At 43.2% G+C, this 15,412-nt stretch overlaps 1 protein-coding gene and 1 long non-coding RNA gene across 2 annotated transcripts; both read left to right on the top strand.

Annotated features, from left to right (window-relative positions):
• The first annotated feature begins 615 nt into the window (after positions 1-615).
• LOC143693516 (uncharacterized) lies at positions 616-9,903 on the top strand. Its single transcript, XR_013181257.1, has 3 exons — positions 616-2,419; positions 4,891-4,952; positions 9,547-9,903. It is a non-coding gene; the product is annotated as an uncharacterized LOC143693516 (long non-coding RNA).
• An 828-nt stretch (positions 9,904-10,731) lies between these two features.
• On the top strand, positions 10,732-15,191 carry EEF1A1 (eukaryotic translation elongation factor 1 alpha 1). The gene is made up of 8 exons (XM_054630737.2): positions 10,732-10,862; positions 11,601-11,791; positions 12,593-12,772; positions 12,901-13,197; positions 13,455-13,605; positions 13,797-14,053; positions 14,259-14,493; positions 14,789-15,191. The coding sequence occupies exons 2-8, from the start codon at positions 11,648-11,650 to the stop codon at positions 14,911-14,913; spliced, it is 1,389 nt and encodes a 462-aa protein (XP_054486712.1). The 5' UTR covers positions 10,732-10,862; positions 11,601-11,647; the 3' UTR covers positions 14,914-15,191.
• The last annotated feature ends 221 nt before the right edge of the window (positions 15,192-15,412 follow it).

Raw genomic sequence — 15,412 nt, 5'->3', positions numbered from 1 at the left:
AAGAAATATAGATGACACATATTGACAACTACTGCTTAAAGGATGTGTACATTAGCTCAGCCAGTGCTGAGGAGTCCATTCAGTGCGGGTATCTCCGTGAGCAGCTGCAGAGGGAGCCGCAGGTTGAGCTCTGGGTGGGGAGAGCCCGAGGCAAGAGCCCGGGAACTGCCGACCCTTTGCACAACAAAGGGCTGGAGACCTGTGGCCAGGCCAGGGGACACTGACGGGTAGGGCAGGAGCTGACAACCCCCAGGCTTTCTCCTGCTTGGACTGTGAGGGTAGAAAAGTCCAGGGATTGCTTTGTTCAGGGTCCTTCCTTGGAGGCACCAGCTTGAGCTGTTATTTTGATATTTAGTTATTGCACCACGATTTAATTATTTTAAGGAGCTGGATATCTGAGACTCTGCTATGGGAGACCTGGGGTAATCAGGTGAGGAAGCCTGGTGTGACTGTGTGAGTGTGGGTTGTAGCTGCAAAGGGGTCTTAGTGCCAGCGCAGGTGGGTGGGTGTGACTGCCACGGTGGCTCCTGCAGGGCTGGACAGGGATGTTTCCTTAATATCAAAATGCAGTATAAATATACAATGGTTGTTGCTAACTTTCTTCTATTTTTTTTAACATATTAAAAGAATTGAATAGAAGGTAAATAATACATGAAGCAATGTAATTGTTGCAGATTGCCGTTAATAGATCAGTGGCTGTAACTGGGTGTTGTCTGTTGTTGCTTGTATGGTTTTGAGAGGGTATGAGCCCCTGATTGCAGGCATTGTACATGTTATAGCAAGAAAAGGAGAAAAATCCAAGCAAAATCCAAAAATAAAAACCCACACATTTTGTGGTTCAGAACTCAGAATTCAGAGACTACAGAGACAACAAGATTAGGGTCACATTAAGATGACTAAGATGTTCTGATGTTACCTAGTCATGCACACAGTGAGAAATAATTCAGTATTGTTGGAAACCTTTGAAGTTGTAAATTACAATTGTTTTGTGCATATTACCACTGACTTCTCTGCTGAATAATGAATACTTCAGAATTAGTAGTGGAAAAACCGAAATTGCCATGGAAAAATACTCAAATCTTTTTGAAAGAGGTAAGTAAGAGGTATTTTCACAAGGTTTAAGCATGAAGTGCAGGTCTGGGCTTCTGAGAAATGTGTGTAGTATGTTACGCAGCCTAGATCTGCCTCGGTGGTTACAATGGCTTAGTCGAGAGAATAAATGAGAGTGCAATTTCACTTTGTAGCTAAGCTGATGTAACTGAGCCTTGACACCTAAATGGTATGTCCTACTTCCTGTGGGTTGAATCAGAGAATCACGTGGCCATAAAATTAATTTGGTCAATTGGATGATTAAATAGGAAACCAAAAAAAAACCAAAAGTTATTCCTGTGAATAACTTCACTGCTCCCACTCTCCTTTCAACTATACAATGTGCTAGATCCAATGCAATAAATCTTCGGATTGATAGAGGAGAAAAATAATTCTTCTGGCAGGTATTCCCAGCTGCATAGATTTAGCTTTGAGATGGAATACCTTTCAAATTCCTGAACTTGGATATATGCTGAAGAGAAGAAATTAAATGCTTAGTTTGGAATAGACTTCTTTTTTTTTTCATATCCTCTATGGTGCAGTTTGTTTAACCCACACCAGTCACTATCTGATTCACAGGAATGTCGTTATTCTGAACTGTTTCTGAGCTGTTTCTCAAGAATATCCCAGAAGGAAAGGGGAAAGCAAGTGAGCCAGAGTTTCTGCTTCCCTGGTGCATATGGGTGTGTGAATGTTGCTGGGCTCATGACTCACTGCCAGCTTTGGGAGGTGAATTGGACTGCATTAGCTTGCAGAGCAAGTATAAACTATTTCCCATAAATAGTGATCCCTCACTTTGTCTCTGATGACTCCACAGAGCTAAATTTAGACAAGGATCTAAGATTTACTTTCTAAAAAGCAGCATTTCTTTACAACTGCCATTTCAGTCACATGCATCCTACCTCAGATGGTTGGGGGCCCCATTCAGATCGAGGGAGGTGGGGGAGCCACTACTTGTGTGTGCCTCTGTATGTTTTATTACTGTAGTCCTACCTGTAGATAGTGTGTACACAAAATTAGGTTTTCTATGGTGAATGAGAATATACGTACATAAAATAGCTGGGCAGTGATTTAATATCCTCTGTGCTAAATCAGAAACAGCATACCAGATTTAAAACAGAGTGTGCTTTTCACTTCAGGTCGCCTTAGGAATTGCACAGAGTGTGCCATGGAGACTGCCCGGTAACTGAGATAGACCTCCTAGCTCTTCCTGCTTTGCACAAAGGGGATCTCTGAGTGCTATTCACAGCTTCAGCAGCACAGGCTGTCTCCTGCTGAGTGGGAGTGTTCCTGTTTCAGGCAGCAGAGGACAGTAACACATGACTCGCTGGTATGAACCAGTTTGCAATCTTCTTCTAGTCCGTACTGTATTTTTAAGTTCCTTACTTTTATTCTGGGCTGTGGGATAGCCACGGGCTTTTACAGTTCGTATTCCCTTTGTCTGCCCTCGCTATCCTCTGGCATGGGAGCCGGACGGACGGGATGTCCTGTCAGCCCCGGCTCCCTGGCCTTGTGAGATTTGGCCTCGGTGCAAAGAGCTGACTCAACACCTGCTCCGGGTTTAAAGGGGCCGAAGTCTACTTTTATACAACGTGCGGTACAAGCGTTTAACCTCTGAAATGCCATTGCTCTGACGACTGCCTTGCAGCGCCACAGGTGTTGTTTCTCGCAGGGACTGTGGGGAGCAGCAGCGTGGGGAGTGACCTGCCCCGTAAGGCTGCTCGGCTGATAGATCCTGCCAGGGTATCGCTGCCCGTGGGAAAGGCATGTGCGCTGGCTTTCAGCATTCTTCTGCGTGTTGTTTGGAAACTGCCGGAGAAACTAAACATGTTTTTCAGCATTTCATTTTGATAAGAAATTAGTACAGAATGACTGCTTTATAACACCCAGGGCCAGGAACGTACTCAGTTCCCAGCAGCTCTAATATAACCTGCCATATGCAATGGCAGGATGAGTCTGTGATACAAAATTTCTCCTCCCATCTTTCATTTTTAGCCTCACTCTTTATTGGTTAGAGTTTAGGACCGATTATTCAATTTCCTTCACACCTCTCTTAGTTATATTATGCCAGCTTTTTGGTTTTCAGTAAAATGTACTTCATCTTCTAGTGTGAAAGATGTATTTTTTACAGCAAGATGCATGATTATTGGTTGAAATATTTGTGAATTTCCATTCAGATTGACTCTCGTATCTAAGGACACTGACCTTTAGCTGATACAAGTACATTGAAGTCAGGGAGAGACTTCCAAGCTATTATACCAAGAATTATGGTATCATACCAAGAATTATGGTATAAGAAATTCATTTTTAATTACACAGATCTTCTAAGTAATATCAACCTATGGAAATTAAGGCTTGAAGAGGCTTTTGGTTATGTGTAGATCAGGAAGTATTATTGCTACTTGAACCATTCTTGCTAGGTATTTAGGTGCTTTTGAGGAATTGGGAAATGATGGAGGTTCCACCAGCTGCCCACAGAATCTTTTGCAATGTTTTTACCTCTAGATATGATCTTGGAGGATCATTTCCAAGATGGATGAAGTATCCCAGCAGAGGCTTTAATGAGTACTAAGTAAAGTGAAAGGTTTATTTTACATATCTTACAGCAGTTCTGTTTATACACCTCAGTATGTTTGCTTTTTTCACAAGAGTATGGCAGTGTTGACTCATGTTCAATTAGTGATCCACTCTAACCCCAGGTCCTTTTATACAGGACTGCTGGGTAACTGCTGCTTCTCCTGTGTTTTTGCAGTGAACTGTTCCTTACAAAGGACAAATATTAACCTTAATTTGTTTCCTAATTATTTTAGCCCTTTATTCTTTACTTGCCCACATTACTCTGAGTAATGTGCCTGACTTTGGTTCTTGACTTCTGAAGTGGTCAGAAGTCCCTGTCCTTTTTCCCCCAAAGTCTGCAGTTGAAAATTATACTTTTATCTATTTATAACTGTATACTTGTATGGTGGATTAATGTCTGTGCCCACAGAAACTGATTTGACACCAGTCAGTTTTGTAGTCATAACAGCAATCACTTTGAACATGTCCTCTTCAGCTGGTCTCCTGCACATGCATTATTTTGTCCAAAGTTTGCTGAGCTTACTTATGCAAGTTGCCCATAAAAAGCATCAAATCTTCCCTTAAGTTAAATGATATCCATATTTTCCTATCCATGAGCCTGTTAAACCTGTCACAGTAAACAAGATCAGTTTGATGTAGTCAGCTTGTAACAAGTCTGGGGTTGTTACTTATCAACCTAGTATCTTCTAAAAATAGTTCATTTGTTCCAATATATTTTTCCAGGAACTGAAATTAGACCAACTGTTCCATAACTGCCCAGCTCATGTCTGTGGTTTTTCTCTCTTTTTATTCTTTATTTATTAATTTCCTGATTTTTTTCCTGATTGTTTAGTGTTCTGGAACCTTCACATTCCATAGCTTTCCACAATAATCAGTAGTGGTTCTGAGATAGCTAGCCAAGTACTTTAGACAAATTGTATTAAGGCTAACTAAAACTATAGATATCATTTGAAGTAAATGACCCCTCCTGTTGCCTCTCCCTCCCCCCAAATCAGGTTCTTGATCCTGTATTGTGTTCGGGGGTTTTTAACTAACATAATTAAATATTGAGCATTTCTTCATATGTTGGCTTCCTGCTTTAACCAAGCTGCTACCACAGCTCACTGGCAATTACAAATAAGTGGTTTCTATTTCTACCTTAATTTGACAATCAACAGCCTTGAACTTTCTTGTGTCTGCACCCAGACTTGTGATCCTTCCTTTACAGAATTTTCTGTCTTGCAGAATCCTGGAAACTAAGCCAAACTGTCTTTCAGTCAACTCAGTATAGATTGAGCAGGTCAACTGTAAGTACTTTTCCAGATCTAGATTTATTCCCGTAGTTCTTGTCTGAAACCTCTCCAAAGTTCAATAGTCTCAAATCTAAGTTCACTGAATAAATGTCAGGCATATGCTATACTCCCTAAATCTGAGCAAGGCTTCTGAGTGCCTTGACTTGCACCATGTCTGGTTACTGGGGTTACCACAGAGTAAGAATGATGTACATGTGATTGTAGTGGAAAGTCAGCCTAAGGCCAGAGTGATGCCAAGAGTCAAAACCAGAGCAGTGTCAGGATTAGAGAGTGAACAGTGAGCTGCTGGATATATCTGTGCCATCCTTACCAGCCCAGCCCAGCCTCAGGTACAGCCTTCTCCCTCCTTCAACCCATTCATCCTCTGGCTCCCATCTGGAGCATAATTTTGTGGTCTGCACCAAAGTCACCTTTATTATGTTCTCTCCCTTACAGCTCTAAGCTGCACCTCAGGGTTTTTTTGTTCAAATAAACCTCTTCTAGGGGAGGTTATATGAACAAATAGAATGTCTCCTTCCTTGACAACCTATCTTTACTTGGCTCAGGAGGAGAGATAGAAAGGGGAGAATACACAGGATCTGCAAGATGACAATGGGAATTCACAGGGTTTTTTTGTAAAGCACACAATCCAGCTCCAAACCTACTATAGTGAGAGGGGCAGCAAAATTAACCTGATGAATGGACACTAAGCAAAATTATTCAAGCATAGCTGAGTTGCTGTGAGGGCTCAGAGGAGAATTCTAAGATGCATGGGTGAGGATTTGAGGTCCCACTTAAAGGTTTTGTCACAGACTTATCAGCACAAGAGGATGAATATGTTGCTTTTGGCAAAATGATTTTTTAGTAGAAGAGACCAGAGCTTTAAAATGGAATTTTGGAGGTTCATGATAAATTCAGAACAAAAGTCACACCAGCCTTACCCAGTGGATTTTGGTTCGGTAACTGACATTTTCTTCACACAGAATGCACTATTTACATATATATATATATGTATATATATATATATATATGTATATATATATATGTATATGTATATATATATATGTATATATATTTATGTATGCATGCATGTAAAATGCTCCTATTTAGGGCATTCTTTGAATTGAACTCCTAGAAGGGCTTACCATTCATTTAGGGTGTCCAAAAGGTGGTGAGAGATAGTAAAAGATAGCCTGTTTGCTGCTGTTGGAAAATACTAATGCAAAACCACAGAACACTTTAACAAATTATGTTGTTCCTCCATAATGGTGCTTACTTCATCAGCCCTTCACCTTTATTCTGCTTTAGTGTCTAGTAATTCTGGGTTTTGCCTGGAGCCAGGTCATCAGCTGGTGTAAATTAGCCTAGCATTAATAAGGTATATGAAGTTTTGTCAGATATCTGCAAGTGAAGGGTTACTTTTTGTTTAAGCTACTGCCTGCATGTATCTGCCCATTTGTTGTTCAGTTCCAGAATACTCTTACCAAAGCATTCACCTGTGCAGTTGTTTTTTTCCTGCTTAGGACACTTCTGCTCTACATCAAATACTTTCATTTTCTAGCTCACAAGTGCAGACCTCCACAGAACAGCACATGGGATTTAAATACAACTGTTAGTTCTGGTCATATCCCAATATGATCTGACCACTGTGCCTAATCCTAAACCTTCAGTATCTCAGTTCAGCCAGTACTAAACCTTCAATATAAATGAGCCTTCTCATGCTGAGGATAAATGTGGTTTGAAAAGACTGTCCAAAGGATGTTTTTATTATTTTTTTTTAAAGCAGGCTATCCTCTAAGCCAGTACTCCATCACCTATTATAAATGCTGTAAGTACAACGGCAGTGCTTCCCAGAGGAAACTTCTTTCAAGGGCAACATTGACTTTTAAAGAGGCTCTTGTTAAGCTATTCAGAAAACTCTGGAATTGTTACTGCTTGTTCATCCCAGTGATACTCTCAACAGTTTTGAAGTCCACTGTCTTATATCTCCTACTGTAAGACCTTCTTTTGTGAACCTATAAGCAAGGTCAGCTACCAGATCAGACAAGAAGACTTTATTTAGTCCAAGTCTTAAACTTCCAAGAATGGAGGAGTTTTATTTGTACTGTCTACTAAGATACTAACTTAAAGTGTATTTACTGTTGTCTCTTTCTTTTACCAAGCAATTTTACTTAGCAAGTAACTTTCAAAAGTAGTGTTTTTCAATTAGTTTAGATCACCTCACCCTGCTCAGTTAAACCTTTTTTTTAGGCAGCTTTTCTGTCTATTCTCTTCATATATGAATAACACCATTATTCTATTGTTCTTTTATTTCATAAGCAGATGATTGTAAAAACTGGTAGTAAGTATTAAGATCATGTATGAAAAAGGGTTTTGTAACAGATGTAGGTGCTTTTTATTGCTATTAAGAACCAATGCATTAAAGAACACTTACAGATGGAAGTAAGGCTGTAGGCTCATGCTATAGTTTATGTTGAACTTTGAACAAATGTATGTACCATGATAATTGTAATATAGTGATTAAAAAGCCTTTCACAGTAAGTCTGAGGCTAACTGCATGACCAGAATCCAGTTTTGCTGATCACCAATTACTATTGGTAACTTTGGACTGCTTTTCCACTTTCTGAAAGTGCCCTCAAGAAATCTTATTGCCTCTTTAATATATAGTGAGCTTGATATACTCCATTTATCAGATCTGTGTTTCAAGTCTTGTACTTATAAAGTCTGTTTGCTCACACTCCTGAATGACCTTGGTCATTGCAGTTAAAATGGTTCCATAAGCACTACTTGCCTGCATCTTTGCACAGGAATCTGACCAAAAAAAATACCCATCTGTATATGGTAGAGAGTTAAAATTCTTTACGGGTGCTCACTTTTATTTAAATGTCATTTGATCTGAGATTCAAACCCTTTTAAAATGGTGGTTTCTGTATAGGTTCCTACAATACAAATGTTTTAGAGCATTCTGTGTGCTCTCACACTGGAGACATATGTGGACATAGAATATTTCACTTTAGCATATGCTCACCAGTGATCAAAGGAGAATGAGTAATTTTTGCCCAAAAGTCCTCCTATTTCTGAAGTCAGTCTGGATTGAATAAGCCCTATTTCAATGCCTAAATGTCTTTGACTTCTCAAAATCTATCTCTGTTCCTTCCTAAACATTACATATTAAAGTGATTCATTTTACCAAATTAATAAAATCTAAAATTTTAAAAGGCTGGTTGCAAACAGGATTTAGTCCAGTGTAGGCCTGTTTGTGTTAGCTGAAAGGACTCTTCAGCAGGCATTTCCACTGTATTATCTGAGGCTACTCATATATCAGAAGCTCCCCAGCTCTATAAATATTTTTGAGATTGATAGTAGGAATGTTCTTCTAATAGAGTGGGCAAGAAAATATACCCTAATTTTTGAGATAATAAAAACATGTATTGGTCAAACTAAGGAGGAAATAATCGAATTATTTTGAAAACTCATTTAAAGAAGTGGAGGAGGAAAACAACTGCTGTAGACTTAAACTAGGACCATGTTTAAAAATTTGTACCACAAATTCAGCTTTCATAGCTTTCAGCTACGTCGATACTTCATTAAAAAAGAAATACCTGAAAGAAATTATTTCCTTAAGAAATACCTGATTCTAAGAGCCTTTATTTATGAAATAGTCTTCTAAGAAATGTATCTTAAAAAAATTAGAAATACGCAGTTTAGTATGGACTATATAAGAAATTAGTAACATATTTCCTTCCTCCTCTTCCTGTTCAGGCACAAATAATTGACTGCAGTTGGGAAGTGTTAAAACTACCTTTTTATGAAAATGGATTCTTTTACAGATCAGTCCATTAAAAATACCCCCCCCCAACTGAAATACCCATTTTAGTAGGTAACTTCAAACCATCTTGAAGAATAAAGCTTGTTAACTGTGTTTACAGGCGTTGCTTTATAGAAGACCCTAAAGAAGCTTTCTTCCTAGCTTTCTTGCTAAATATTACACTTTGGTCTTCACCCCATGCCACTTCACAATAATGCATTTCCATTTCCAGAAAGCAGACCACCTTCCTTTTCCTGCCCTTCTCCTATGTCTTCATTGTTGGGACACTTCATATGCAGTGTGTCTATTGTATACTAGTGTCTTCACTAGTAACTGGCCCTGAAGGTTAATTTTGAGGAAAGCTGAACCATCTCTAATCACAAATCTCTGCTAAAAATCATAGGAAGGAGTGAGAGAGAATTTGATTTTTCTCCTTTCTTAAAAAAAAGTGTTTGTTTAATATTTAAACCCTTTTCAGGTTTTTACTCTGCATCTGGTTATTTTTGTAAAAGGTGTATTCTAAACTCAGCATGCTCTTGAATGTTTTTTGTTGTTGTTGTTTTTCTTTTTTTTTACAAAATGCATCTTTTTAATCTTTCATGTGGGAAAAAATATCATATCTCATGGAAACACTTCCATATCAAACCATGAAATACTAACTTTACTGCTCTCTAATGAATTTGATGCTAGGTTTATCTCAGGGAAACCTGAAGTCAAATGGAAGGGTACATTTGTAAATGCATGAGGTAGTTTTTTCATTATGAGTTTGCTGATGTTCTTTTTTGTTTGTTTTTGAACAAGAGGCTGTTTCCATGCTATACAACTGCAACCTGAAGAGCATACCAAGAAATGGATTATAGCTGTCTATGGAAAAGTTACTATTTCTGACAGGCATATAATGTAGCTGAGTAAGAACATGGACTACATAGCTTTGCAGGTAATTTAAAATAACAGAGATCGTTCAGCTTCTCAGCTTAATTTCTCTTGAATGGGTATAGGAGATGTTGAATATTTAATGGAATTTTTTATATCAGTTACAGGCGACTAAACCAGAAAAAATCCACTAGAATCATGAGGACCTTTATTTCTGATGTTGTGAGCTGTTTTGTGACTCCTCATTGCCATGATTCTAAAAATAATTTGCCAGGGCTGCGGGTTTTGCCAGGGCTGCGGGTTTTCCCATGTGCAAATACAGTATGGGGGCACTTTTCGCAGTCAGGGTTTCTTGCAGAGACCCCATGTCCTGAATGCTTCCGTGACTGCTGATACATTTGCACTTCAGACGCATCTTTGCTGGAGGTGCGTCCACGTTAATTTGTATTTTTGTGCCAAGTTTTCTAAGACGAGTCAACTTTTGTCCTCTAATGCTACAACAAAAACAGAAAAAGGTTGTTCTTTTTTTAAAAGCCAAATGATGGCTTCTTATTCCGGTATAAGCTTCCAGAAATTCCTGCTCTTCCCCTCCTCCACATTTGATTCTGCGAGACTTGCAACGTACTGGGCTAGGGGCAGTTCCGTATTCCGTGATGTTCAGCCGACATTTGTAACTCGCCGGTCGGAGTAACTCACTGAACGTTTCTAATCTCGCTGATTGCGTTCCTTTGTGTCCCTAGTGCGATATACAATTAACTCGCCGGGGGCTGTTCCCCGGGGACTTCCGTCAGCTGCCGCCTCCGTCGGGCCCGGCCATGACGCCAGGCCTGACGCTCCCGGTGCCCGGGCCCGAGCGGCTGGGCCCTGCAGGGGGCCGGGACTGGTCGCTGCCGCCCCGCTTCCTCCCGGACAAGGCGGCGCCTCCCGCCCGCCCGCTCTCCATCCCAGCGCGGGAGGAGCAGCGCTCCCTTCCCGGCGGAGCCCCTCGGCACATCGCAGGGCTGGGATGGGCGATGGGCCACGGACCCCGCTCCCCGCGGCCGGACCGGGCCGGGTCCCGCTCGGGCCGGGGGGGTCCCGCACAGCCCCGACGGGGGCGGGGGCGCTCCGTGCCCGGGCGGGGCCGCGGGGCCGCCGGGAGCGGTGACGTGTCCCCGAGGCCCCGCCCCCTGCTAGGGTATATAAGGGGCGCCGCTCACGCTGTCGGTCTTTTTCGCTCCGGGTTTGCCGCCGTAGCCGAGCAGGTGAGGCGCGTCCGCAGGGCTGGGCTGGGCCGGGCTGGGCCGGGGCGCACTCGTCCCAGAGGCCCAGCCAGCACCCAGCTGGGGTGTGGTGAGGGTCGAGGGGAGAGGGAGGGAGCGACCGACCAGGGCTGCCGGCGGGAACTGGGGCGGACGGATGGGCAGGGAAGCGCGGGGCGGCGGGATGGCGGCGCATCGTCCTCCTCGGTTACCATGTGCCCATCCCCGATGTCGGGGCTGAGGAGATGTCGGGGAGAGCGGCGTATTCGCACGGGCATGGGGCAGAAGGCGCTCGGCAGCCTCTCCTTACGCCCCGCGGGCAGCGGTGCGGGGACCGTCGGGGGCCGTCGGATGCCGTCGGGGGGAAGGCGGCCGGGGCACGAGTGAAAAGATGGCCGCTCGCCTTGCCTGCCCGCCGCCAGCGCCACAAAATGGAGGACGCGGCGGCCCGGGCGGGGTGAGTCACACAAAGGAGCGGGGCGGCCCCGCCCTCCGCGCTGCCCGCCGGGCCCGCTCGCCGCCGCCCCGCGCCCCGGCCACCGCCGCCGGGGTAACTCGAGCCCGGGGAGGGGGCGACGCGAGGGGCGCTCCGAGGGGCCCCCGGCCCGCCCGCCTCCCTCCTCCCCTCCCCCGGCGGGGCGGGGCCGCCATCCCGGCCGGGCCGCCCCACATGTGGCGCCGCCATCGCTGCCCCTAGGCCCGGCCCGAGGCGTAACCAGCTTTTTTCTGGGGAACTTACAGGTGTCGATTCTCTTTTGCCGAAAGAAAGAACTCAACTAACATCCAAAATGGGAAAGGAGAAGACCCATATCAACATCGTTGTCATCGGCCACGTCGATTCTGGCAAGTCCACCACCACCGGCCACCTCATCTACAAATGTGGGGGCATCGACAAGAGAACCATCGAGAAGTTCGAGAAGGAAGCAGCTGAGGTGCGTGGGCCCGTAGCAGCCAGCAAAATTCCGGGCTGCGGGAATGAATAGACCCTTAATTGCAAAGCGAAGCTGCAGAGCGTTCAGTGGCCACGGGGAGGCGGTTTGGTTGCCTCTGCCCAGGAGCTGAACAAGTGGCTCAGTGTTGCGTGGCCACAGGGCGGCAGCTGCGTTGCAGTTGCCCCTGAGGTAGAACAAGTGTTCAATCTGCCATTTGTTAGTTGCAGAAACTCAGATTGTGAAATGTAAAATAAGTGAAGTGAAGGTAATCTAAAGTTGCGTATGAATAGTAACATCTGGAATCAAGTTAAATGGCATAGAAAGAAGTTGGTCTATTGAGGGCTACTTTAAAAAACAGGGAGTTTTACTGATACTGTTTTTTTCTGTGTAATAACAGCACATAAGAACATTATAAAACAAAATTTGGCAAATGTTGAGCAGAGTGGCAGTTAAAGTGTTGATTATTGCAAGGATTGAAGTACTAAGAGGACTTCAAATTGTAGAGGATACTTAAAAGTAGGGCTCAGCCTCAAGAGCTCTATCATTAAGATGCATTAGTGAAATTAACAAGCTGTCAGGGAATCTGAACTGTCAACAGGTTCAATAAGGTTCAACAGTTGGCATCTCTCACCAGTAGCGCCAAGCGTATCTTGTTGCTTGTTTTATGAGCAGCAACGTTTTTCAATGTTGAGCCAGTTACTATTTTTATATTGTTACTATTGATCTTTCTGAATTAGTTGCAGATATAGAACTCTTTTTTCTTTTAATGGTAATAAAACACTGTTCTTTTTGTAACCGTAGATGGGCAAAGGTTCCTTCAAGTATGCCTGGGTCTTGGACAAGCTGAAGGCTGAACGTGAGCGTGGTATCACCATCGATATTTCCCTGTGGAAATTTGAAACAAGCAAATACTACGTCACCATCATTGATGCTCCTGGACACAGAGACTTCATTAAAAACATGATCACTGGAACTTCTCAGGTATGTAAAGAAAGTAGGATTTGGGGTGTTTGGGGAAGGTTGTTCCTTGGTTGCTATGGGGGGTTCCTGTACTACTTTGACATACACATAAGCATTATAGTGAGGGTTTGTTTTTTTTCTTTTCAAAGGCTGATTGTGCTGTCCTGATTGTTGCTGCTGGTGTTGGTGAGTTTGAGGCTGGTATTTCCAAGAATGGGCAGACCCGTGAGCATGCCCTTCTGGCCTACACCCTGGGTGTGAAACAGCTGATTGTTGGTGTCAACAAGATGGATTCCACTGAGCCACCCTACAGCCAGAAGAGATACGAAGAGATTGTCAAGGAAGTCAGCACTTACATCAAGAAGATTGGCTACAACCCAGACACTGTGGCTTTCGTGCCAATTTCTGGTTGGAATGGTGACAACATGCTGGAGCCTAGCTCTAACGTAGGTTTGGCATTTATTTTTGTTAAGGCATGAAACTAGGAAGACTGTTAAGACCAATTATGCAATGATAAAATGCACGTGCTTTGTAATAGTTACGTTTGGTAAGTGCTAAGGTCCAAGATAAATCTTAGCACTTGAAAAAATTTTTACTCTGTAACAGTAAATTGAGATAATGCTAAGAGATACCACTCATGCTTTTTCAGCCTTGCACCATTAAATTTGGCAGTGAGATTATCTTGAGCTTGTTTTCATTACAGATGCCCTGGTTCAAGGGATGGAAGATCACCCGTAAGGATGGCAGTGCCAGCGGAACCACCCTCCTTGAAGCCCTGGACTGCATCCTGCCACCAACTCGTCCAACTGACAAACCCCTGCGTCTGCCTCTTCAGGATGTCTACAAAATCGGCGGTATGTGTTCTCTGGAATGCTGCTCGTGTGCCAGCAACAGCTGATCTACGGGCCAGAAATGCGGGTGTTTGCCCAAGAGCTGCTTTTCCATGTCAGAAATCTAAATTCTTGTCTCAAGTGGGTTTTTTCCCCCATAAGGGCATACATTCACTCAGCTGAATAATGAATAATACTGTTGTTGTTTCTTGCAGGCATTGGTACTGTACCAGTTGGCCGTGTGGAAACAGGTGTTCTGAAGCCAGGCATGGTGGTTACATTTGCCCCAGTCAATGTAACAACTGAAGTGAAATCTGTTGAGATGCACCACGAAGCCCTGAGTGAAGCTCTGCCTGGTGACAACGTTGGCTTCAATGTTAAGAACGTGTCTGTGAAGGATGTTCGCCGTGGTAATGTTGCTGGTGACAGCAAGAATGACCCTCCCATGGAAGCTGCTGGCTTCACTGCACAGGTATGTTATGCAGCTCTTCAGGGATGTTGGGAATGTAGCTCTGTATTCCAAAATAGGAGTCTTGTTAGGCTAAGCTATAAAGCATCATAGAGTTGTATTTTGAGTTCTATTTGATTGAAGCAAATCTCATTAATTCTTTGGCTTTGTAAGGACATGTCAGTGTTCAAATTACTCCCCTTCTAACTTGGCTTTCTCTGTTTCTTAGGTCATTATCCTGAACCACCCTGGCCAAATCAGTGCTGGCTATGCCCCTGTGCTGGATTGCCATACTGCTCACATTGCCTGCAAATTTGCTGAGCTTAAGGAGAAGATCGATCGTCGTTCTGGCAAGAAGCTGGAGGATGGCCCCAAATTCCTGAAATCTGGAGATGCTGCCATCGTTGATATGATCCCTGGCAAACCCATGTGTGTTGAGAGCTTCTCTGATTATCCTCCTCTCGGTAAGGCATCTCACATTAATATTCGTCTCTGGAAAAGACACTCCTTGATTTCTAGTATCAGGATGCAATGTGTTCTGTGAAACACTGATGAAAGCTGAGACTTGTAACTGTGAAGTGGAACCAGGGTCTTAATGGTATGGGGAGAGAAACTCCAGAGAAGGGTCATGCCTGTGTCCTGTCTGGTTCAGAGCAGTGCTGGCCCATTTATACCAGCGTGTGTGTTGCCTCTGTGCAGCAGATTGGGCTGGGAGTCAGCAGCATAGACAAAAGTCATGAAACATGTTTTTGCTTTCAGGTCGTTTTGCCGTGCGTGACATGAGGCAGACGGTCGCTGTTGGTGTCATCAAGGCAGTTGACAAGAAGGCTGGAGGAGCTGGCAAGGTCACAAAGTCTGCCCAGAAGGCCCAGAAGGCTAAATGAAAATTCTGTACACCAGCTGCCACCTCAGTCTTAACCAGTGGTGGAAGAACGGTCTCAGAACTGTTTGTCTCAATTGGCCATTTAAGTTTAATAGCGAAAGACTGGTTAATGATTACAATGCATCGTAAAAGCTTCAGAAGGAAAGGAATGTTTGTGGACCATTTGTTTCGTGGCAGTTTAAGTTATTAGTCTTTAAAATCGATAAATTTTTTAAAATGGAAACTTGACCAAAAATCTGTCACAGAATTTGAGACCATTAAAACAGAAGTTCAATGCTATGTCTCTGTGTTCTTTGGGTTAATGTTAAGTTTATGGCAAAACCTATATCTAGTCATGGTGGGATAAGAAAGGATTGTTACTAACTAAATAAGTTCAGAAGTTGCAAAGCAAATACTCAAAATTACTTGTTTCTGAAGAGTAGAACAGAATTAATCTACAGGTTTACTTTTAAACTGATCTAAGCCTTAAATAACTTTCCTGGTGCTTTCTTCAAAAACTG

Source organism: Agelaius phoeniceus, chromosome 3, assembly GCF_051311805.1.
Source record: "Agelaius phoeniceus isolate bAgePho1 chromosome 3, bAgePho1.hap1, whole genome shotgun sequence".
Classification (NCBI taxonomy): domain Eukaryota; kingdom Metazoa; phylum Chordata; class Aves; order Passeriformes; family Icteridae; genus Agelaius; species Agelaius phoeniceus.
Note: the sequence above shows the minus strand (reverse complement) of the source record. Positions and strands in the feature narration are given on the sequence as shown.

Coding starts and splice junctions, on each gene's coding strand:
- EEF1A1 (XM_054630737.2), top strand. CDS start 11,648: ATGGGAAAGGAGAAGACCCATATCAACATCGTTGTCATCGGCCACGTC. Junction 13,198..13,454: donor TGCTGGAGCCTAGCTCTAAC/GTAGGTTTGGCA, acceptor TTTTCATTACAG/ATGCCCTGGTTCAAGGGATG. Junction 13,606..13,796: donor GGATGTCTACAAAATCGGCG/GTATGTGTTCTC, acceptor TGTTTCTTGCAG/GCATTGGTACTGTACCAGTT.